The sequence below is a fragment of the Primulina tabacum genome, chromosome 14 (genome assembly GCF_025594145.1).
Source record: "Primulina tabacum isolate GXHZ01 chromosome 14, ASM2559414v2, whole genome shotgun sequence".
NCBI classification, from domain to species: domain Eukaryota; kingdom Viridiplantae; phylum Streptophyta; class Magnoliopsida; order Lamiales; family Gesneriaceae; genus Primulina; species Primulina tabacum.
The window spans coordinates 29702011-29727055 of NC_134563.1; the positions used below are offsets into that span (position 1 = coordinate 29702011).

The 25045-nt window shown below is 34.0% G+C and overlaps 2 protein-coding genes across 2 annotated transcripts; one reads left to right on the forward strand and one right to left on the reverse strand.

Moving 5' to 3' along the window:
- Positions 1 to 16: 16 nt before the first annotated feature.
- On the forward strand, positions 17 to 10660 carry LOC142525364 (protein arginine N-methyltransferase 1.5-like; the record flags this gene model as incomplete). Its single annotated transcript, XM_075629638.1, is given in 23 exon segments — positions 17 to 211; positions 2000 to 2117; positions 2359 to 2468; positions 2901 to 2990; positions 3102 to 3167; positions 3532 to 3623; positions 3704 to 3779; positions 4720 to 4806; positions 5741 to 5816; positions 6002 to 6092; positions 6152 to 6206; positions 6312 to 6380; positions 6820 to 6888; positions 6980 to 7033; positions 7127 to 7201; positions 8048 to 8140; positions 8270 to 8373; positions 8736 to 8784; positions 8895 to 8981; positions 9091 to 9196; positions 9541 to 9628; positions 9939 to 10032; positions 10323 to 10660. Coding segments are annotated over 23 exon segments (2028 nt in total), but the record flags the coding sequence as incomplete, so codon positions are not given.
- A 3512-nt stretch (positions 10661 to 14172) lies between these two features.
- On the reverse strand, positions 14173 to 23402 carry LOC142525362 (protein ACTIVITY OF BC1 COMPLEX KINASE 1, chloroplastic). Its single transcript, XM_075629637.1, has 14 exons — positions 22850 to 23402; positions 22005 to 22211; positions 21222 to 21311; positions 21003 to 21149; positions 20410 to 20574; positions 20042 to 20182; positions 19795 to 19974; positions 17382 to 17577; positions 17024 to 17151; positions 16052 to 16123; positions 15734 to 15846; positions 15393 to 15540; positions 14623 to 14692; positions 14173 to 14489 (listed from the first exon to the last, which is right to left on the reverse strand). The coding sequence occupies exons 1-14, from the start codon at positions 23132 to 23134 to the stop codon at positions 14425 to 14427; spliced, it is 2007 nt and encodes a 668-aa protein (XP_075485752.1). The 5' UTR covers positions 23135 to 23402; the 3' UTR covers positions 14173 to 14424.
- Positions 23403 to 25045: the final 1643 nt, after the last annotated feature.

Here is a 25045-nt window from a genome sequence, read left to right on the forward strand (position 1 = left end):
TGAGCTTAAACCCTGAACACCCACCCAAATTGACGTCGCAAGCGTATCAAGAAAAAAGATACTACAAGGACAAAATGTCTTTGGTGATGCGAGGGGCTGCAAAGGCGACTCCGCCCGTTTCTGCGGCGTGGAGACGGTGTTCGATGATAACGTGCCTAACCTCTTCTCTTTTAACCTCAATGGAGGGTTTGATTTTATGGTTGTTCCTCTGGTAAGTTCTCTTGTGTGTGTACTTGTCTTCTCGTTTTCTGTTAAAATGATTGGCTTCCGTCTCTGTTTTGGTTGTGTCCATTTCCGTTGTTTATTTTTTACACATTGCAATAAATATTTGGCATTTCATACGTTGCAAAATCGGTAGTTACAATGGTTTTAGCATAGTGCTTAGTTCTGTACGTTTATTTTGATGGCATTCAGTCGGTGTGTCACACGATTATTGCTGTGTGTGAGCCTGAAAGGTCTGTGAAAAGGTCAGTAAATCACCTACAGTGACGGATTCTGATTACTGGAGTTCTACGTACTCAGAAAGTGAATGATATACTACTGGAATCTTTTCTGTAGATTGTTAGCCATAAAATTTTAATTTCCCAAGCTTTTTGGAGAGTAGATTCAAATGATTTTTATTAAAGTTGTTTTCGGCATTTGTATGTGTTTGCACCTGAATAAGTTGCCTTCATTTGGTATTGTGGAAAGTTTGAGTGTGCAATATGGAAGTTAACCCCAAAATTAGGTACTTGAGCGTGAACTAAATAATTGTATCCATATCGAGGTTACAAACACATACAATAGCCAATTTAATGCCTTTTCTAGGTTATGCACGATAAGCTTCCTTCAAGTCTGATATAAGCTGGGATATTTGCTAGCACATAATATCACATCTGCTTTATGTAAAAGTAAACGTTATTTTGTTGTCCTATTTAGATTTTCAAGTAAAAGAAAGAAATGCTAGAGCAGAAAGTAAAGGCGTTTTTTTTTTGCTTGTGAGAGAAGACATGCAAAACAGTGAAAAGACGATTGAAAGAGTTAGAGAAATGAAATGAAACCTCATTTTGAGAAAATATGGTATTGATCCGAATTAGAACATTATGGTTTACTTATTTCTTCTCTAACAAGTTTTTTTTATTGCCTTCTCTAGTAGTCAGGACATCAATAAACTCATGGTGGCTAATTAGCCAATTACACACATCAGCTGAATGGCTGTCTTTCTGTGTAAATGGTCAGTAAGTTCACCTAGATCAATATGTCGATGACCTCTTTTTGAAGAGATTTTTTTTCTTGCGGAGGTTATTGCCTACATCAACATGTTATATTTAAAACACACTTCAATAGTATCATTGGACTTTTATAGCAGTTTTTATATTTTTTCAGAGTTCTATTTATTTTACATTACTGTCATCCTCATCGTTATTTATCACTTCTAATTTGAAGAAAGTAGAAAGTGGGAATAAAATGAGATTTTATTCTTGCATAGTACAGGGGTAGGATCAATCATGTAAAATTTGTTTTGATTTACTAACTGCAGTAACTTATAATCAAAATTGTTACCTGTGGATATTAACAGTGGTTTGCTTGTCCACTTTATGTGGTGTGGCTGCATTTTTGTTATCCTTCGATTTTTAGTTGGCTTCCGATTTTTGATAGACTGTATAGTACGGTAATACCTGATCTACTTGCTATGGATTTATTTTCTAGTGGTGTGATGCCGATACATATAAGTTCCTTAATTATTAATGTTTCATCATTCTATCATTATTTAACATTTTGTAATTGTTTTTGAATGCTTTACTCATTATCTAACAGCAATCCTTGTTTTGGCATCCTTTTCCTCTGTTAATGTATAGTTGAACACTTTAATATACCGTTTTATGATCGATAGCACATCGTAGAAGTGTCACATCATTTAAGATAAACAAATAGGCTGGATCTTAAATAAAAAAGAATGATATCTTTATAACTTCTCTTATACTCAATGAAATACTTATTTTTAAACTGAATGATGCAGATGAACCCTGATCATAGGCCCAGCATAGTAGATGATGACAGTATTGTATCCTGTTGTCTACCCTTTGCTGGTTCAGACTTGGTTTTGAGCCCTTCGCAGTGGAGCAATCATATTGTTGGTTGTACCTCATTTTTGGCTGCTGTCCTTATCCTTTGTCAATTTCTAATTTCTGTGATCTATATATCATACTGCTTTTCCTCCTGAAGACGCTTGAATTAATGATTTTTGGATAATTTACAGTAATTTTGTCACCTCGAGTAAATTGTTCATTTGCCAATTGGGTATTTACTGTTTTTGTTGTGAATTCTGTTAAATTTTGCTCTTTGAAAACATCAGCTCATGGCGCCACTTGTTATCAGGTAAAATAAGCTCTTGGATTGACTTGGATTCTGAAGATGAGACAATGCGGAAGGATTCTGAAATTGCTCTAAAGCAAGAAATAGCTTGGGCTTCTCACCAATCTTTACAGGTGAACATATGACCTATCTTTCTCTGTGGCCTGTGGGCCATAATAAAATTAAGATGCTATTTTAAAAAATAAAAATATTATTATATTATTAACATTAATAATACTATTATTTTATTATTGATATTATTTTCGGGACGGGTTCGGGGATTTCGGGGATGGGGATAGTAATCCCATACCCGCCCCGAATTACATTGGGGATTTTTTAAAATTCCCGAACCTTAACCCAAACCCGAAAAAATCGGGGATCCCCGTCCCCATTTCGAGCTTTCCCCACGGGGCCTCAAACCCGTGGGGAAAGTTGCCATCCCTATCTGTGGGCCATAATAAAATTAAGATGCTGGTCAAATGAACATTGACATTCCATGCCTTTGATGTTTGCTGTTTTCATACCTGCCTAAGAAGATATTTTTATATCCTTCTCATTTTCTGTAGGCTTGTCTTCTACCTACACCAAAGGGAACTTCTTTTGCAAATTATGCCAAATGTCTGAATCAGATTTTGCAGAACTCGAACAATATGCAGGTACTGTACAATTAATTTTAATGTGGGTATCATTTTTCTTTAGCAGCAAATCAATGTATTTTTGTTGCCTGCTCGCCACCTTTGTTCTTATTGTTTTCTGTTATTGCAAAATTGTGGCTCAGAATTCCATTGAAGAAGTCTGAGAATGTCACAGAGACGAGGAATCCAGATCATAAGGTGAGTATCTTTCATCCAGTTTCATGTCATTTCTCTCTCCAAGAATCCAGGTAGATTTCCAGCCTATATTATGTTTTCCATTTACATCTAATTTGGATTTATTTACATACTGATATATTCTTAGTGGACTTATTTTGTTTTTACAACACAAAATGACTCTTTTATTTGGGAATTTCTTGACTCGATGGTCATTCATGCGCTCAATTGCCAATACACTTGGTTTTTATTCAGTTTGTGCATTTGGTTGAAGTATTAGATTACTTTTTTAGTGAATGAAATGAGAATTTCTACCTTTTCTTCATGAATTCTGATTGCAATTCACACACTTGGCATCTTACATCAGTTTGTTATATTTATCCAACAGGATGAAGCTCAGAATGATTCTTGGGAACTTTGGAATTCCTTTCGGCTACTTTGTGAATATCATAGTCAATTATCTGTTGCACTTGATATTTTGTGAGTTCACATAATAGTATGATTCTTGATATTTTGTCGATTGATTTTTGTGTAACAGGTCTCTACTTTACGTTAATCAGGTCCTCATTACCTTCAGCTTCTTCAGTGGGAAGATGGCTTGGAGAGCCTGTTAGGGCGGCCATTGTTGGTACAAAAGTAAATTTATAGCTAGAACTTCATTTACATTCATACTTTGAATTGTTATTTGCTTAATTGCTGCATTTATTTGATATTGTAATCATTTACTGGTCAGAAATAACCCACGACCTCTTTCCAAGTGAAGGGCATTGAAAACTAAGTTTCTGGGAGGTAAACGGAGAAGGGAGAGGATTTTTTTAATTAAAACCACTGTGGAGGCTGATGTTTATTAGATAAAAGAAAAAAAATTTGAGATCGAGACCTTTGAAAAGACTTTAAAGAGCTTGTGAGTAATTTAAGGTAAGCATGATACATCATGTTTTACAAGAGAACGCATATGTTTATTTAAGGTTCCAAAAGAAAAAAATGTGGAGACCCTTAATAATGTGGACTTCAGAAGCAAGAGCATCCACCACTGCGTTGTCTTTTCTGTAAATATGAGGAAATATCTGATGGGAGGAGAAAAATAGTTACGTGTTTTTCTGCCAAAATTGTTCTTGTCCATAGAGGGGCTACCAGCATTATCGGGGACAATTGGATGTTCTTTTCAGGCTTGTTTACAGTTTGAGTGCCGTAACAATAATTGTGTTTCTATATTTTGTTCTGTCATTAGGTTTCCCGCACGAACTTCACCCATGCTATTTGTGTAATTATTAAGGAAAACACAAAAATGCTTCAACACAAAAGCTTCCTACCTAATTCTTCTGGCCACGGCTGCAAGCAATGGGAATTATTTGGCCACTTTTTCTTTCTTCCATATTTATTTTTCCTAGTTATAGAGGTTCAATCCTGGAGGTGGAGTAAACGAGAAAGGAAAAATACATGTCATAGAAATATTTCTGTTTCTCATAGTTTTATGGTTTTAAAAATTATTGCACTGCCTTTCACTTATGGAGCATTCCTTACTTTCCTTCTTTGTGGATTTTCTCAATGATGATTTTGGTTACTGCTTTTTCAGTCTTTCTTAACCAATGCGATGGGCTACCCCTGCCTCTCAAAATGTCACCAGAGTATGACGGCCACATTTTTCAGTCACTCAATTCAGGTAGTGTTGTACGTGAACCTTGTAGCATGTTTGTATGGCCATTTCAAGTTTCAACTGCTTGCTTGGTGCTCATTGAACTACAAATTTTCTTACTTAAGATGAATGCTTTTTGTTTTAACGTGGAAAAGGGCTTATAATTTAATTTTTCACTGCTATTACAGTCTCAATGGAATGGTAACTTGAGCAAATTTTAATAGTATAGTTTCATTGTCATTATGACTTCTTTCCTAGTTTCAATTTTCTCTTGTAATCTGCCAAAACTTGGATTGCTTTGATGGTCCCGCACTGGACGACAAACAATATAAAGTGAACATTTCGATCATCATATTGTTGAGAACCAAATTGATATTTTTACTCTAGGAGTCTTTGGAATAAAGTTTTAGTCAGATAATCTTTAACTTTGATTGCGTAACTTAAAGTATGAAATATATTAATATAATTAAGTGATAGAACTTGTCATATTTGAGGTATATATATTGAGAAATGAGCTACAATTTATAATTGTATTATAGTACATGTATCTATGTGGTGTTAAAAGTGTGCAGATTTGTTTTAATATGTATAGAAATGCTATATTTACTCATGCAATCCGAATTATGGAAGTTATGCCACTCCTTTCTGGTCAATCACACTGTCATTCAATATAAACATATAATTGTTGCTCATGGGGGAAATTATTAAGATGGAACCTCAAAGAGAATAACTTTTTACAATATGGAATTATTATTATTATTTATACCTGGTACCAGTTGAAGCCATAATTTTCTGAGCAGGGCGTGTTACCCGAGGCTTTTAATCTACCACGCGTGATTTTTGTTCATTGCATAGTGTTGTTGTTTATACTTTATAGTATGATTATATGAATGTTTTATCATATCGTCCATCATGACTGACTTTTAATTCATATAGATCGCTTCTTGTGGGGATTTTACAGATAGTGATATCTGGTGAACCAGTACACAATTTACCTATGCTTGCTTCAGGATCGACTGCTGATAATCATATTGGTGGTAAAACTTAATAAGCATCATAATTGTTTGTTATTGTCGAAGTTAAAGGCAAAATCCGTTGCTATCTCCCGCCTTAAGTGAACTGCTTCAGTTCAACATCATGTTTCTTAGTATTTTCATTTACCGTTTTTTGGCTATTGATGAAATTATACCTCAGCAAATGCTTGTAATGATATTTTGTAAAGGTAATTGGAGGCATCCTTTAAGACCGTACTTCGATTATATTGCACATCTCTATCAAAAAATGGATCCTCTCCCTGAGCAAGATGCTTTGAGGTAATTACCCTTTATGACAAGAGATGGCCTAATTTACCTTTCTTATCGAATTCATCAAGTTCCTCATTGTACCTACAGGTTGGGTACAGAGATTACCTCCAGTCACCCTTGCAAGTATGTGTTATTGTCAAATTTGTTTTCTGTCATAGTTTACCTTTTCCAGCTTTTGGTCCTTTTATCCGCGAAATCCGTATTACCCCATGCCCATTTAATTTGCAGCCCCTTATGGATAATTTAGAGGCTCAGACATACGAGATTTTTGAAAAGGACACGGTTAAATATAGCCAGGTATCTTAATGATTGCTTGAATATGCTGCAAAAGTGTTTCATACTGGAGGACTTGTTATAATCAGATATTCATCGTGCCATATGCCATTGTACGGGCTACCGTTAAAATCACAATGAAAGCTCTTCAACTTGTATAAATCTTTTCTGGCTGGAAGTCATCGGTGCATATTATTATTGTGGTGTACTGACAGTACACTAACCCTCACCTTCAATTCATTAAATCGATCCTCACTATATGTCATACCGTAAGAAATTAATGGCATGCTGGTTTGACGATACAGATTCGTTTTTTTTCAACGTATAACATGATTATTAACTTGGGTCTTGGCCATATTATGCACCCTCTTCATGATCCATTCTATATTAAACAAAAGTGGAAGCGAAGACAAGAATGAAGATTTTTCTTATATTTATTTTGTATGAATCTGTGATCATGCAGTATCAAAGAGCAATTGCTAAAGCTTTGGTAGATAGGGTTCCTGATGAAAATACTTCTACGGTGACAACTGTCTGTTCTCTTACTATAAAGTATCATAATTGTTAAAATTCCCATGCATCGTCGTAGAACCTCTATTTTTACTCCATTTATATTTTTTCAGGTATTAATGGTTGTGGGTGCTGGACGAGGGCCTCTTGTCAGAGCATCCTTACAGGTCTTTGAGGCTTTGAAACAGATTAATGACATGACTTTTTTGGCCTTACGGTCTTTACTTAATATTGTGTTCCTCGCTATCTTTGTTTTGCAGGCAGCTGAAGAAACTGAACGCAGATTAAAAGTATATGCCGTCGAAAAAAATCCGAATGCAGTGGTCACACTTCATGTAAGTTATAGATTTTCCCATCTACGTCATGTTGTATTCTTCATGGAAATATTATGTGCAAATGTTATTACTGAATTGTAGTTGTGTAGCTTAAACAAAAATATGCTGTCTAATATTCCTAATGTACACCACTTGTTACGACTTGTGTTTATGAGGAGAATCATGGGTACTATTTTTTATGAGGGGCTATGGTAGAAAATCTTCCTCCTGGAATTGCTGTGGAATTAAAACATTAATCCGATGTTAAGTTCTTTTGACTTTAAGTTATTTGCGGATTTTGTGCTGGATCTTCATCTTTTCCCCCTTCAAACAGTTTGAGTCAAGTGTATGGTAACCTTCCATATTACTTGGCGTGTTAAAGGACCAAATGGAAATCAGATGAAAAATCAGTAGCATCACTTTAGATATAATGTTAAATATTAATGTTCTGTAATTGATGTGACATTGCTGAAAGATTGAAAAGTCCATTATGAGCACTTAGAAGTACAATTAATGGTACGATACAGCTGAAAGAGCATGAAATGTCATGCATTTTTGTAAATTGTATAATAATTTAAACTGGAGTTATGATGTAACGTCATGAAATGGAAACCATATTTATGTGTGGTTTTTGGCCTGCAATTTTTTTTCTTGTGCCCTGCATATATTTTACGTCATTAGAGCTAGTACATTTTCTCACCTACATCTTTACTGATACCTTAGAATTTTCAGAGCTGCAGTTTTGTTGTCAACTTTTATCGATTTGAGTTAATGATTTCCCGACTTTGATGTCTGGATTCAATCCTTGATAATAGTATATGTTCATGAGTGCGATTATTTTGAATTATTTCAAATTTATGGAAACAGAGTTTGGTCAAGCTGGAGGGCTGGGAAAATGTTGTCTCCATTGTTTCAAGTGAGATGCGAAATTGGGATGCTCCAGAGAAAGCTGACATATTGGTATGCTGCTAAATATGTTATAGAATGTAGATTAAGCAATAAAGCAAACCATTTCTTGCATATATCCAAGATGCCACTTCGTTGAAATGTGTCTGCTCAGATTCTTTTTCTTAAAAACACTTAATATAGGTCAGTGAATTGCTGGGATCTTTTGGTGACAATGAGCTCTCGCCTGAGTGTCTTGATGGAGCCCAAAGGTTTTTGAAGCAAGATGGGATCTCAATCCCCTCATCGTAAGCTCTTTTTCTTACCAAATGAAATAAGCTTTCAGTTTCTCTATTTTTAATCTGTATATCCTACCCTGGGTTGTAATTGCATTGTCCTCCTGGTTTTTGGTGATTGGATTTGGTCTAGTTTTGTGTAAGAAATGTTTGATACTTGATTAAGAGCAAATTCTTGGGAGTATCCAAGTCTGGAATATTTGCATCAATACTGCATATTTTATTTAAATAAAGTTGGCACAAAAGACTTCCTTAATTTAAACCCCTGAGAAAAGTGATTTGAACGATTCATTAGCAGCTAAAATGCTTCTCTGATAAAAAAAAATTTTGTAGCTCAACATTGATCATATATAAAGTCCTTTTGTCTTTGACAGGTATACAAGTTTTATTCAACCTGTGACTGCCTCCAAACTCTACAATGATGTAAAATCCTTGTCTGGCTGATTTTACTTGTTTGATCAATTTTTTTTCTTTATTTCCTTGTTTTTTTCTCCTTTTCTTATGTGTGTGTTTTTATTTTGTGACTGGTGTAGATCAAGTCGCATAAAGATCTCTCGCACTTTGAAACTGCTTATGTTGTTAAGTTCCATCGAGTGGCAAGGCTTGCTCAAACCCAACCAGTTAGTTTCTTCTGGATGCATGTTGATTATTTTTAGGGAAGTTTCACTTTTGTAGCATGATTTAGATTGGCTCCGGTATTTTATTAGTTTACTTCATTTGCTTCAATAGGTTTTCACATTTATCCATCCAGAACACTCAAACAAGAAAAGCAATCAGCGATACAAAAAGCTACGTTTTGATATTCCTAAAGACACCGGTTCAGCTTTGGTTCATGGTATGTGAATCTTTAAGCTTACTTCAATTTGTGTGATTCAGTATCCATTATCCTTGACAAGGTCAACATTTTGTAAAGACTTTGGTGTTCAAATCAATCAATGTATAATATTAGAGTTTTATCTTACTACGAATTTTCACTTATTCAGTTCTTAATTCAATAGTTTGGTTCAGTGGCCATATCAGAATGTTTTACCTTCTGAAATCCATACAAAGAAAAGCATCTCTATCTTGTTGCATCTGCATCTATCTATATCGCTGGCTACAGGTGCCAAAATTATTGAAAATTTTGAAAATCAATCCAATTTTATGTTTGTTGATTTAATTTTTTTACTTCACTGAAAGGATTTGCGGGTTATTTTGATGCAACACTGTACAAAGATGTTCATATTGGTATTTAACCGTCAACATTTACCCCAAACATGTTCAGCTGGTAAGGTTATTCCTTAGTTTTGCATTTTTTCTCTTTCTTAGCTTCTTGTTTTTCCTTGACTGTACCGAAAGATGGAAATTCGTGAAAGGAGCTTGTTTTTTACACTAGTGACAATTACCATTCAAGACTTCCATTTCAGATACTTGTCACTTGATCTTTTAAGAAAATTGAAAAATAGTTTAGTGTATGCACTGTTCATTTATTTATGTGTATGTATGCAAGTGAAAACAGACGCTGTTTGCCGTTTTTCCTAATTTGGGGATCAAGTTCTAGATATGATTGATTTCCTCATTTTGACATAAATAAACAGGTTCCCTGTATTTTTCCCATTGAGGACGCCTGTGTGTGTTCAACCTGGTGTGCCTTTGGAAGTTCATTTTTGGCGATGCTCTGGTTCTACCAAGGTATGTTTCGCAGCCTCATGTTCGATGTTTTACTTTCTGGATATCTGACTTTATTGTGTTGATTATGCCTTATGTAGTGTCTCAAAACAATCTTGTGTTACCAATCTCCAAGTTCTCCGTTTAAAAAGTAAAATCTTTGTAGTTCCAAAATCACTCAAATGATGTCTAATGTCCTCGTGGCTAGTGTTAATTTTGGTATGCAACATATTAAATTTGTTCTACTGGGCTTATCTTATGAAACGATGGTAATGAAATTTGGGTCCTTCTAATGTGAATTGAACATTAACCAGGTCTGGTACGAGTGGTGTGTGACTTCGCCTTTTGCCTCACCTCTGCACAACACAAATGGTCGATCGTATTGGGTCGGGTTGTAATCTTGTTACAATATTTCATGTCACATTGCCGTCATTGTTGTATACTAATTAAGAGAAAAAGTAACTTGTACCTGCTTTATATATTCCGGGGACTCTGTAGTAATAGACCAAGGGCCATTAAATGTAGTTGAGGCGCTGGTTGGAAGTTTGCTGTAAAATCGTCTATCTGCAGTACGATTGGATTACAAGTCGGACAGACTTTGTATTTTGGGTTTAACCATATGTTTTTCGTAATATGAAAATTTTAAATTTATTCGTTATGATTGCTCCCATCTGTGCATCTACATCGGGTCGATCTGGAAAATACATTTAATAATTGCAAATGTCTTACGTATGTTCGGAGTTTGTAATTCTTATTTCGAAGAACTTGTATTCCATTACAGCGATTTGTCTGGGTTTTACCCGTCCACTTAGCGTTACTCCTGCCGACATACCTAGAACCTGAAGTGCAAGGCGAAACGCACATTTTATCGAAGTAAAACATATTTGACATGTATTTTAAAATTTAACATATATAGAGTGATTTATACTACAATATTATATAAATTAAATACATTTCACAAAAATAGCAAATAATACAAATAAAAATCAATTAATAGATAATGTATCGTAAATCATAATTAGAAAAAATTTCAATCATCTAAAATTCATTTGCAAGTCATAAGTGCATGGTATAATAAGGAAAAACTCCAGATATCTAAACCATCAAATTCATCATCATTTTCATTCAAATATATCAACATTATCGTCTCAATAAGTTGAAGCTTCATGTTTGTATCCATGTGAATCCTTGTTGGTTTCACCAAAATCAATTTCTTCATCTTCTTCATTATTACGACACATGGTAGATCTTCTTTTATATGTATTTGATGTACTCGTACCAACCCTTGCTTATTTTGTAGAGGACGAATTTCGAGATAAAGAACTATAGACATTTTCATCAACCCTAAAAGCTCATCCAACTTCACCCCAAATCAAATTACCGTCATCAAACACTTGATCATTTTCACTATCACTGTTATTATTAGTCTCCATCAACCATTCATTATTATCATCTATATCACCCAAAGAAATAGAATCAATCGTATTACTCATCTCATATCAGCGTCTCAAAGTTCTATTATAATTTATATAAACCAAATCATTAAACATTTTTTGCTAATCCATTTTTTCTTTTGGAATGAAGTTGCATGTGTTTGATATAAACTAACTTTAGTTTTAAAATAATAAATTTATTTAATATTTCATTAAATACTAATAATTAGTACTTACATGTTCGAACACTCCAATTTCGTTCACAAGTGGATGAGCTACAAGCAATTTCACGGTGAACACTTGTAATTCGGATTCGGGTGTCAAACACCCATAAGTCAACCGTCATTCCGCTAGTAATTTCGAAATAATATAAAATTTGAACATTAAAATATTACATATCAATTATCATATAGTAAAAATTAAAACATTGATTATCTGATAATTTTTTGTTTCTTTCACTAATGGTCATGGTCATTCTAAAAAGTTATTCAACTTTTTTGTATATTGACAGCTGATATATAATTTTATTTCTTAACTCCTCAGTTTCATACATCCTAGCGATATATTATTACAAACATGTTACAACTTCATTGTCGTTTTCTATATTAGAATCCAAATAGAAGATCTCGGTGTTTAAGAAATGTCCAGCATCATGTATAGGTCGATGGAGTTGTATCATCCACCTAGAATCAATTATATCAAAAATATCTTTATACTTATCCTCTTTGGGATCAAATGGGGCAATGATAGGTTTTTTAGCCCGATCCATTGCCTCATAAATTCAGCCTATTCGAGGCTTTCTTTCCCATCAATCAATCAAAGAACTTTCATACTGGACCACCTACTTTAACAGCATATACGATCGTATTCCAAAATGAAGACATTAGTATAATCTTTGATGCTCGTTTACCTGGTGCCTCTATTGTAAATTTATCAGTGGTCCATTTATCATATATAAACATGTTTCTCAAACTCGCCTTATGCTTTTGAAACCGTTTTAAATTCAATAAAACAATTGTAAAACGAGTTTTCCAACTCTAACCATGTCTTTTTGTCTCGTGAATTATCTAATCCATTAACCATCATTGCCTTTCCATATATCTTCACGCATCAAATCTAAACAATGAGCAGCACATGAAGACCAATATAAATGAAGATATTGTGCTTTCAAATGGTGTCATGTTCATTCAAATTTAAAAACAATATATAAATTGCATATTAGAACTTTAATTTTTTTTTAATTTTTTTGTATAAAGTGATATAATTGATATCAAAATTTAAAATCATACAAGCTAAAATATATTCGCTTGCACCATCAGTAACAATTTGAACCACATTATTTTCCCAATTTGTTGCACATTTTTGTCGAACTCCTCAAATAGTTTTGCACCCTTGTGAGAATAGCTCGATCCATCTACATGTTCTATAAACACACTCCATCTTGAACCATTTACTAAAAAATCAATCAATGTCCTATTTTTTTATTTGTCCACTTATCTACCATTAAAGTACACTCATATTTAACATAATCATCTGTGTATTCTTTCATAATTAATTGTGTATGTTTTATTCTCCTTTTTAAACATGTAACTCTCTTCATGTAAGCAGAGGATTCATTCCACAACTAAATTGTCCAACAACTTCAATAAATTGTTTAAAACTATCAGAATTAATGCATTAAATGGAATATCTGCATCATACATCGATCTAGCGAACATTTGTTTATCAATTTTGTATCTTCTTTCTTTCCTTGCTTCACAATCTCATCATCGTGTCGTAAATATAAATCTATTAGGTCCGTTTGTTTTAGTTTATTCCCTTGAAAATCAGGTGCAAAACTAGAACAATGACCATATGAAGCTGATATAAGCCCTTTTTTTTTCTGGGACATCTTTTTCGACTTCCAAACTACAACTTTATCAAAGTGAGGGATCACGTCCATTTGATTTTTCATTTCTTTCTTTTTACCATATAAGAATCGATTTCTTCTTTCATTTGCTCGTGAACATTTTTGGCAAATTTTCGTATTTCTATTGTCACCAACAAAATGTTGCTTATGTCGATAAATCACACCATTAGTTATTTCCCCACAAAAATTGCATTCAACTTTATTGATATTTTTTGAATCTATTAAATGTTGCATAATTTCATGTTAGATTTAACAGACAAGAACAAGCTTTAGAAGATACAAGGACCAAGGAAAATGGAAGCGGGAGCTTAGAAATTCTTGATATGACAGAAATTGCAATTTGAAAAAGAAAATAAGAGCGGCCTTTGACCTGATTTGAATCGCTAGAAATTGAGACATCAAAACTGTAGTTTTGGGCACTGCACGCAGATAGAACTTAGAATTAAAAGTTTGAGGGAGATTAAAAATCTGTTGCATCTCGTTACACGCATGCAAGGGCATGTCGCTACATGCATACAGGTGGGATTTTTGTTTATTTTTATTTTTTTTCAATTGAGCTTCAAAATTGATTGGACTTGCTCAATTTTTAGTTATATACAAGACTAAAGACCAATTTCATGAGGCACTCGTTTTTGCGTCTGGCGCAAGACTTGCGGCTATGCACATGCGCACGCTTTAAGAGCGCCTATTTCAAGACTTGCGCCTGGGTAATTAGAGTGCCTGTTTCAAGACTTGCGCCTGGGCGCCTGTGTAATTGGGTGTGCCTGGCTGCATCGGTCATTTAGGTGCAGTCAGGCACTCGCTTTTCACAACTATGAGCCATGGACCTGAAACGATAAACTAAAATTTAAAAAAATCAGTATTCGACTTTACAAAATGTCTCCATTTCAGCCTTTCCGCCTTGGGAACATATACGACACATGTATATACTTGAACCTACTAGTCATGTACCAAAATTTAATTTCATTTTGTGCATCACATTCACAATATGCATTGGCTCTTTGTCAATAAGGCAACACAGAGGGCATAACAAAGCCAGTGCAGCTGAATACCACTGACACACCAGAATTTAACTTATCTATCTGATAGTACTGAGGTGCTCCAAGAAAGCATTGCGTCCCTCGCAACAGAGGGTAGATCTGCAAAGGAATCAAAAGACGAGCGTAAAAATTTAGAAAAGATGCAGGCTTGTGAGATATAAATGAAGCCCGCGGTTCCTCAGAAACTTCACATCACAAAACAATTCTGAGTTCGATTCCAATGAAGCTTTACCTTGTAATACTTGCAACGCGATAGAAGGTATGTCGATTTGGTCCTCGAGGAGTCTGTATACGTCTACCAGCTACAAAAGCATGTCACTGTCATATTTCACGACTCGTTTTTTTTTTTGGGGTGGGGGGGTTTGAACAAAAACGACAATTCATACGACGATCTAAGGTACAGTGAACCTCTATATCCACAAAATTCGCCTCTATAGGAGGAAGACCAAAAGAATTTGCTGGGTGGGGAGCCATAAACTACAGTATACATCTCTCCACTAAAGATGCAAATGATCAGATTGAGTAACATTACTCATGTTTTTTTCATATCTGAGTTTGAGCTTGTATGTTTTCGTCAGGTCGAAACTCGAAAATGAACTATTTTGGTCCACTTTTGTTTAGGCTTGGTATTCAAATTCGAACTCAATTAGTTTGGTTCGAACTTAATTATTAAGTTATATACAATAAAGCTCGATTTCATAAGCTTGTCTAACTCTGATTATATAATCAAACTATTAATAAATATATGAAAGCTTGAAGCGGCACACAAGTTATCAAGCAAAACTGTTGGTTCACAAATATATTCAAACAGGTATGCTCCTATCTCGAGTTAGATAACTTCGATGACAAATCGAATGATATACAAGACAACTCCGAAATTTTTGCGTCGGCTAGATTTGTTTGTCCTCCTACTCTATATGACACACACAACTCGAGTATACAGTAAAGTCTTAACCAGTGTAAGCACGTTATAAAAATTAAATACCCGAAGATATCACAAACCTCTTGAACGTGGAGCTTGGAATCTTCTGTTAGAGCAAGTATAAGCTGCCTCCGAATTCCTTCGTCAATTAGAAAAAGTCGGGTCCCATCCTTGATGGTGTCTGTCAAATCCAATTTCCTTTCAACTCGCCGTTCAATAGACTTTGGCCTGAATGAGAAGAACCCAGAATCACATAGACAGCCAAAAAAATATTGGGATTTGAAGTTTATGAGTGCCCAAGTAATTTTCTATATCTGGGATGGGAAAGTAACAAGTTGTGTCACAAAGAAAATTCAAATTATTCTGCTAATGGGAAGAACAGATTCAAACTCAATTAAAAGGTCAACAGAAAGTGATGTACATGTTATTTCCTTGTAGCGCAGGGTTGCTACTCATTTTTGCTACATTTTCCTTCGCTAGAATAATTAGGTTCTCGAGTCTTTTCCACTGGAAAATGCCATCTTTAAATAGAACCTGGGAAATCAAGTAGAGGATAACATCACAAACTGCACACTTTAGTAATCTAGAGTCCTCCACAACACATCTTCTAAAATTAGAAGATCAATCGGGTACACATATAGAGTAGGAGCCACCAAGAAAAAGGTAAGATCAAATGTACATACATTGTCGGACTCCAAAAAAAGGACAATACATTTTTACCAAAGGATAGTAATCTAACCTGAATCAGACGTTCACGTAAAGCAGGATTCGGGTCTGTCAGGAGACGCTTTGCAACATAAGGATATGCAACCTATTGCAAAATTTTCCACTTGTAATGTCAACAATTTAAAAAAAAAGATAGCGGTAAACAATCAGCATGCTTGACAAGTCACAGCTGAATATTGTTAGTATTCAAGGGAATGGTAACTACTCAAGCTTGTATAGCTGTTTATCCCAACTAAACATTTCTACTAATGCAGTTACGTGCCATGTGGTAAGAAACAATTAAAATCGAATAACTCCCAATTTAAAGTTTACTAAAACAACTAATGCAGTCAATACACATGGACTGAAAGAAGCTGCTAAAAACCCTGAGAAGAAAATAAGCATAAAATCCCCCCTAGCTTCGAATATATTGCTAACCACCCCACCCCCCACCCCCTCCAAGATTGTGTCAGCGAGGGAATTATTTGTCTTTCAATTATTTGTCTTTCAATGTCATTTGACACTTCTATTCGCCATTAATGATTCATGCGAACGTCTTTAGCAATGAAATTTCATTTTTCTATTGATTAAAAGCGTGAGTAAAGAAGATATTTTTTTGGTTTCTCTATTATTTATTACGAACCATGGGGGATTTTCTGGAGCACATTTTAAAAGAAATGAGGTTTTGTGCCTCGTTTTCTCTCCTCGCAAGGGGTTTCATGCCTACTTTTGAATATCACAAGGGATTTTATCCCATAGGATATAGATTGTTATGATTTAGTATACATATGAGAGCTACGACTATTGGTGATAGATTCAATATTCCTTTCTCCAATATCAGCAGAAATTTCCCATTCTTCCCAGACTAATGTTTAACCAGTTCGAAAGAAATTTGTTGGTGTTTTTGGAGCATATTAAAAATCAGGTATTCATTCTACATAACCACAATCCACATGAAGCATTCCACTAAAAAAACTGTTCCAAAATCAAGGGAAAATTGCATCACCTCAAGAAACTTGAAATCTGGTTTCAGGGTGAAACAAATGCCTTCTTGAGTCAATAAAGAACGGATAACAAGAGAGAATCTTTCTGGAATTCGAATAGGGTAATTGTAAACAAGCTGATTAAATTTTCCTGCAAGAAAAGTGAACAGCAGGAGCATGTCAATCAAAAGCAAATTCATCTCATATTTTATGGACTTTTCTATGAAAAACAATATTAAACTCTCCATATGAAATAATATAAAAGCACTGTCCCATTTTTCCAGTCCATCCATCCAATTTACTGTTTAAGAAGAAGGAAAGCACAAACCAAAACAGGATATTGGAATCCACTCAATCACTCTGAGAAATAGTTGAGAATACCTGTGACAATTCTGAAATTAAAGTCAGAAAGACCTTTTCCAAGAGAATTTTGCCAAATTGCTTCAAGAGCTGGAATAATGGGGGATACATCAGTCCCAGGCGCAAGAAAACCAAGCCTAGTAAAATCATTGGCCATCTCAGCATAATCTTCATTTACAGCATGGACAACAGCATCTATCAGTATTTGTTTATTTAGCTGACAAAAAATAGAAAAACAAGTTGGTATTCATCTCTTTTAGAAACTAAGGAAGAATGGGAGAAGCAGTAGACTGAGATGATAAAGGTTGAAAATATGAAGTTAGAATATCATGTTCTCCAAACATAGAGATAAGAAATAAAATAATAAACAATATCTTTCATACATTGCATCTCTTTATGGAACTCTCCTCATCCTGAAATGGGCAAATTTCTTTAACACACTATTGTAGAGTTGAATAGCCACAGAACTCTCCCCTTTGTGCCCCAAAATGCGTACCCTCATTTCTTTTGTAGATGTCCTTAAATATTATATAGAAAACTATCTTACCATTGGCAGTTTCTTTTTTTTAATTTATGATAAAACAGTGATTCACAACCACTACTACGGAGGACAAATATGGAAATTTTTTAAGCTCGCTTTCTCAATGATTATTTAAAACAATTTGGGACCAAAAGACATATTTAGATCTTCGATGGAGAGAACGCATATCAATGGTGTTAGTGAGCAATATTTGTTGTATAGTGAGAACAATTGAAATGCTACATTCGTACTACTCTGCCGATTTAAAATATTTGAGTTAGTGATTAGCACAATTATCACTAACTATAGTTTTTGGTAAATTAGCAAGCATTTGGTTCTAAAATTGGTGTCAAAACTGTGTTTGATTTCTTAAAATTGTACGTCAAATGCAAGTTTTAGTTGGAACATCGTTGGGAGCAAAAATTGCTCACACTCGAAACTAGAGCTTGAATTACACTACTGATTAAAAAGATTTATTCTGATAACTATAATACATGCACTTCAACTGCAACCCACAACACACGATTATGCAGAAGTGTATGGTAAGTGAAAAAGTGGTACAAATTTAACCAAACATAAAAAATCGAAATGACAACAAAATCGACAAACTGCCTAGTGTCCGCGTGTGGATGGCCAAAGTGAGCCTTGGACGAATAGTCTATGAGCAAACGCGTTATGTTTTTGCTTAAAGAACAAGCAGAAATCCAAGCCTATCAGCATATTTATCTTGGTTTGAAACGGTTATATAGATAAAATTATTTAACATTTCTATAAACGAGAGAGAACAGAGGTGCACGGGTATGAAAGCTTTAAGATCAAATTAGTCACTGTTCATCTATGTCCTGGCTAAACCGATAGCATATCCGGATAGGCGGATAGCCCTAGGTAGGAGCTTTGTTTTGACACCAATATTATCCTGTTTATTGCATTATGTTCAGCCAGAATAAATATTGTAGTTAAAAAATGATATATTATTGATTATGATTGAGTTTTACACATGTTTAGTTTCTATTAGGAATACATCATACTAACTAAATGGATTTCTGATTCATGCTTATTTTTTTGACATATGGGGTTGACTAGTATGATAATTTTGTGGTGTTTTAAAAGTTTTATTGATATTGTTGGCTGGTGATTATAGCTGAATTTCCACTCGAATTATATCTGGAATAACCGATGTTGGTTGCCAATTATAATGGTGTGATTTGGAGACTAAATTTCTTGATGTTAACAGTGAATTTTAATTTTCAAGGTAATATGGTGTGGAATATTGTGATCATTGTATGTTATGAAAGGTAGAGTTGACAAGAAGTGTCCTTATAGTCATATGGTTCTCAAAGTTCATTGCTGTTTAATCTTTACAGGATTTATAATTTGTTTAATTCCCATATATATGTGAATACTGAATGCATTGATCCTTGACTCACCCCTTGCTGAGTTTGGTATGCCGAAGGATTTCAGAGTTCTGCGGGCGGTGGAACTTGGAGAGAACCATGGCCAATTTTTTTGGGTGTTAGAGCTTATTAGACTTTTTCATATGTGTTAAATTATTTGGAGTTTTGCATTATATTTTGGGGATCTTCATATTCGTTTTACGTTGGTTAGCAAAATTTGTGCATGCAAACTTGTATATGTTTTTGGCTTGCTATTTAATTTATATTTAACCTGAATAGTATGTTTATTTTCGAAATGAGAAGGCATTTAATGAGATGATAGTTGACCTACTTCTAGCGTTTAGGTTGTGATATGGGATTTGTTCTAATTAGAGAATATATTACGATACCAAAATTAGAGCTGCAAAAGGAGTCTACACAAGCAAAGGAAAATGACAAAACACCAGAATTTGATATGGACATACGGCTAACTATTACGAAGAAGCAAGAAAATAAAAGCTGTAAGTTAACAATTTCTCACCTGACTGAGAACAGCTACATTCCCAAAATCTACGTAAGCAATGCGCCCATCACGCATGGCAAAGATATTCCCAGGGTGTGGATCCCCATGAAATAGTCCAAACTCTAGCAACTGCCGCAAGGCAGCACTTACTCCAACAGTCAAAAATCCATTGACATCAATTCCTCCATCCTTGATAGCCTGATTCGAGGAGTACCATAGAATCATATAGAAAACTAGTTTTTAAAAGGTGAATTAACATTCAAACCTGAGGATCGGTGCATCGAATTCCATCTATCCACTCCATCACCAGCACATGGCGCCCAGAGAGCTTTTTGTAAACACGGGGAATTTTGACTGTTGGGTCATTTTTGAAGTTCTCATAAAAATCTTCAATGTTGCGGGCTTCCTAGATAGGAAAAAATTGGAATATGAATTATAGTTCATCTCTGTGCCAAAATGTGTAATTAATCTGAAGCATATATAAATTATTATTTCTCAAAAGAAACGGAAATATTACTCAAGATTCTTTCACCACTGATCCTATAATAAATATTTAGAAACATGTTTGAACAAAACAAGAAGGGGAGGGGTTGTAATTTTCCCTTTGTCAAAAGAAGTGTTCGAAGGCGATACCAAGGTATAATCAAGCTCCTCCAAAAGCTTTTCGCCAAATTCATCGAGTATGAGCTCAGCATTACAACCCAATTTTTGCAGGCTTATGCCATTCAAGAATGAAGCAAGAGTTCGGAAAAGAAAAAGATCTCTGTAAATAATGGGTTCTATCTCGGGCCTTTGCACCTGCAAACAAATGTCATATATCCATTTTAGAGTATGATACCAAGATGGAACAATTAAGGAGCCTCAACCAGAAAGCCATTATCAACAGAAGGCGTGAACGGTGAAACAAGAGTTGAGCTAAGACAAATTCAAGAATACTGGATTTTAGACGTGATTGGTATCAAACAAACAAAGAATGAAAAGTATCAATTATACTCAAAGCTATAAAATATACCATGTAAAGTATACATGGCCCAAAACATTTATATCTTTGAAACAACTGCTTGACATTTGGTATGCCAAATGAAAAACCGGTTTTAAAATTTAATATATGAAAGTGGAATATCACCCCAATGCATACCATTTGCAAAATGCAGCACAAAACCAGATTTTTGCAGTATTGCACTCCCAAAACACACAGAGTTGGCACAATGAGTTTGGCACAGTACCTTAATAGCAACATCTTCCCCAGTGGCCCGCAATGTTGCTCGATAAACTTGTCCCAAGCTTGCAGCCGCAATTGTCTTAGATGAAATTTTACTGAAAACAGCTTCAAGTGGCTGGCCTAATTCCTCTTCTATGATGTTAAAAGCAACCTACACCACTTTAATGATGGTTGATTGGTTAAAAATACTTAGAATAAGCACAACAAAAAATAAATCAATTACCTGATTGGGAAAAGGGGGAACATCATCTTGAAGGATGCAGAGTTCGTTCATGTAGTCCTCTCTAATAATATCAGGCCTATTTGCCAGCACCTTTTTGCAGAAATCAAATAGAAGACTACTTTAAGAAAAGAAGAGACACTACAAAAGCATGATAGATTAAAATAGTCCATCTTACCGTTACTTGTGATCCCCATAAATTCATATAAGTAATAGGGTTCTGGTTAGTCAAGGTTCGGTTTTACGATTTAATAAACAAAGGATTTTTATTTTGAAGAAATATAGCTAAGGATTTTTGGTATTATGCCTAAGGCTACCCTGCCTTAGGCATAATACCAAGAATTGTTGTACAATAGCTTAGAGTCACTAATAGTCGCCCCCAGTAAATCCGGAGAATGAATTAGGCTTCATATATAGGTGTCAATCGATGGCTTTCAGTGGATAGCTTTCAGTTTGACAGTAAAGAGAAGTTCAAAATTACACCAGCTTAGAGAATTATTGACCGTTGTGCCTTACTTTCAAAATAACTATTTGTATTAGTTCTTAGACGCTTCCATAAGTTATATCTTGGTCTTCAAAAGATTAAAACTTGCGCCATTGCAGCTCTCCCGCATTTTGGATCAGACATAAAAGTTTGAAAAAATTATTTGTTCACCTTCTCAATGCCATTTATAATCTGATCACCTCGGGACCAACAATTATCAATCTATTAGAGATACAAACAAAAAAATTTCCATTCAATAAACAAAATCACTACATTACAGAATCTAGAGGGAAAATATACACCTGTCCAGCTTTGATGAAAGAAGGGCCCAAGTCACACAAGAGATTCCGCAATTGGCGAGCCCGAAAAGGAACAACCTCTTCATCCCGTCCCACGAGAAAATCGTACATCAGAGCAGACCAATACAGTCCCAATTTCCACACAATTTCCACTCCTCTACCAATTAATGATAATATAGTTCCCCTTGATTCAAACACTTTACTCCTCACCTAGAGGAGTAACCAAAATTAATTGATAAAGGCCGAAAACCAAAAGAAATAACTTCAGTGATAACAAACCAATGCTTACAATGACGATGAAGCAAAAAAACTCCTAAAGAATGACACAAACAATGTATGCAAGAGCTACATTGGTATTTTAAGCTAATGCAAATTTAGAAACCGCTTTTACCATAATCTTCAAATTTCAGAAATGTAATCAACATGCAAAGTAAGTTTCACTAGATAACAGCACCACTTGGCGGGTTCGAATCATTTCAAAGCTAAAGAGTATTTTGCAGAGGCTACAATCCACATAATTTCTATCACTTAAGACCAATCGTCAAGCAACAAAACTCACAAATCCGGCCTTCTTTGGTGTGAAATAATCATACTGAAAAGTTCGCATTACCTCCGAGAGTATATTATTGTGTTTACATATTCAAACCAATTTTACAACAAAAAATTCAGAAAATATCAGATGAACTGCTAGAAAGTATACACATGATTGATTACGTCGAATTAAAATAATAAGTAACAAATGCGATTTAATTTCAGTAATTTTATTTTACTCCAACATGTTAAAATTCGGTAATAACTCACTGTAACAATAAAATATTCAGAAGACTGCAATAAATATAATCACATACTAATTCCGGTGAATACTTTCGGAATGGAACACAGACGCCGCGTTCGATGTCCAGCTGCTCCAAGGCGCTATTACCGCTTGTACTTAAAGGGTTCTCGAGTGGTACCAAGGAGTCAGTTTTCGCAGCTCGAATTACACTCCGTCTTCTGCTCCGACATGTACCCACTTCAGAATTCCGATTCGACTTTACATGAACGTTGTAGCTATTTAGACTGCTAACAAATGGGAACAGCAACGGTGAGTCTGAAGACTTAATGTATATAAAGTTTGAGCTGATCAACGCCATATTTAAATCCTATAACTGCGAATAAAAACTGAATAAACTCAGGTTTAGTTCCAAAAAAAATGGTGCCTTTATGCAGGGACGTGCGTATATTCTACGAAATTCAGAAAAAATTTAGCTCAATTCGAGATGGGTTTTTGCGGAAAGTTCATGGGAATGCCGTGTTCATGATTTTCAGGGTGAGGATGACCAGGAAATTGGGGTGGAGAAGAGAGGAGATAGGTGCCGCTCCCGCGAGTTGTATGTTCCGTTGTTAAAGTTGTACTTCCATTTTTTTCCCCCAACTACTTTAATATAGTGAAATAATATAATTTTATTCGTTTAAATATATAAATATATATAATTTTATTTTCTTAATTTTTTGATCGAACTAATAGCATAAACGTGAGATAATAAAAAATCCTTCAATAAAATCGTGACACCGTAACATATCGAAAATATAAAAAAATCGATATAAAATTAAATGTATTTTCAAAAATCTTGTAATTTTAAAATCGGATACATTTAACTCATTTGCAGAGAATTTTACGTTTGAAACTTTTTTTTTTAATAAGCGTAAGGCTTTAAAAGACATTAATTTTGGATTATATGTTCCAAAATATCATATTCATAAGTTTTTATTATTATTATTATTAAGAAAGAAAGTTTCCGTTGGCAACAAGCAAGATAACCTTATCCACAAGTCTTGCAATCACATATTTAAGAATAAAAAGATATTAATGAATATATTATATGGTGTGTAAGATAAATAAAACTATGTTATTATTAACTTAGAAAAATATATTTTACATAAAAAGTAAAAAAATTTCATAGATGATTCAAATAAGAGATATATCTCACAAAATACGACCGATGAAACCGTATCACACAAGTTTTTGTCATTTAATTAATAAAATATATATTTAAATTCGATTCGAAACAGTTGGAACATAATAAAGTTTGGCTCAAATTTGATAAATTTAAATACAAATAAAATATTTTTCGAACCAACTTAAAAAATTATCAATCTTAATCTAAACTTTATTTTAAAAGAAATCTAAAAATAAGGAGAGGACCTTTATGTAAAAAAAATCACATTTCACACTCAAAATTAGTTATTATTTGGATCATCCATAAAAAAATATTACTTTTTATTGTGAATATCGGAATGATTGACCCATCTCACTGATAAAAATTCGTGAGACCGTCTTACAAGAGAACTACTCTAATAAAATATGAATATATATTAGATAAATAAATTTAAAATCTTTTGAGTATTTAAATTATATTAATATTCAAATCTTTCGGACATAACTCAAATAAAAAAATTAAAAATTTCGAGCTTTAAATATATTTATTTCGAGTTTTAAATTTTTCATTATATTATATTCGACTCGATTTATTTTAACATATGAGTACAAATTAATGAGTTTATTTTTTTGAAATATATATACTTTTTAATAAATATGAATTAAATAATGATACACACATACGTGAATTGATTTCTCATAATAGTAATAATAATAAATTTACTGTGAGTGTTGTGAAAAAGTAAAAATTTACTGTAAAAAGTAAAATCTCAAACTCTCAAAATTTACCAAACTACACACTTTATAATATTTTTCTCTCTCAACTCAATTGTGAATTTCTTCACAAATGGTGAGGCTATTTATAGAATTTTTTTACAAATAATCCAAAAATAAAATATATCATCACACACTAATTTTCAATATTTACAACTCTTATTTTCAACATTCAAATATTTAATACACACATTTTAAATATTATTTTTCAACACTCCCCCTTGTGATGATGATCATAATGATTGTATTCATTACGTGTTTTTATACTGCCTCGTTAAAAACCTTACTAGGAAAAATCCATTGGGATAAAAACCATAGTAAGGGAAAAAGAGTGCAGTCACGTAAACTCCCC

Bases quoted from the DNA above. Each gene is read 5' to 3' on its own strand.
- LOC142525362 (XM_075629637.1), bottom strand. From the start codon at position 23,134: ATGGCGTTGATCAGCTCAAACTTTATATACATTAAGTCTTCAGACTCA. The intron at 15,847-16,051 runs GTTAGATTACTA...TTGATTTCCCAG, and splicing joins TACGTGAACGTCTGATTCAG to GTTCTATTTAAAGATGGCAT. The intron at 14,693-15,392 runs GTTTGTGATATC...ATGCTTTTGTAG, and splicing joins CCAAGCTCCACGTTCAAGAG to CTGGTAGACGTATACAGACT.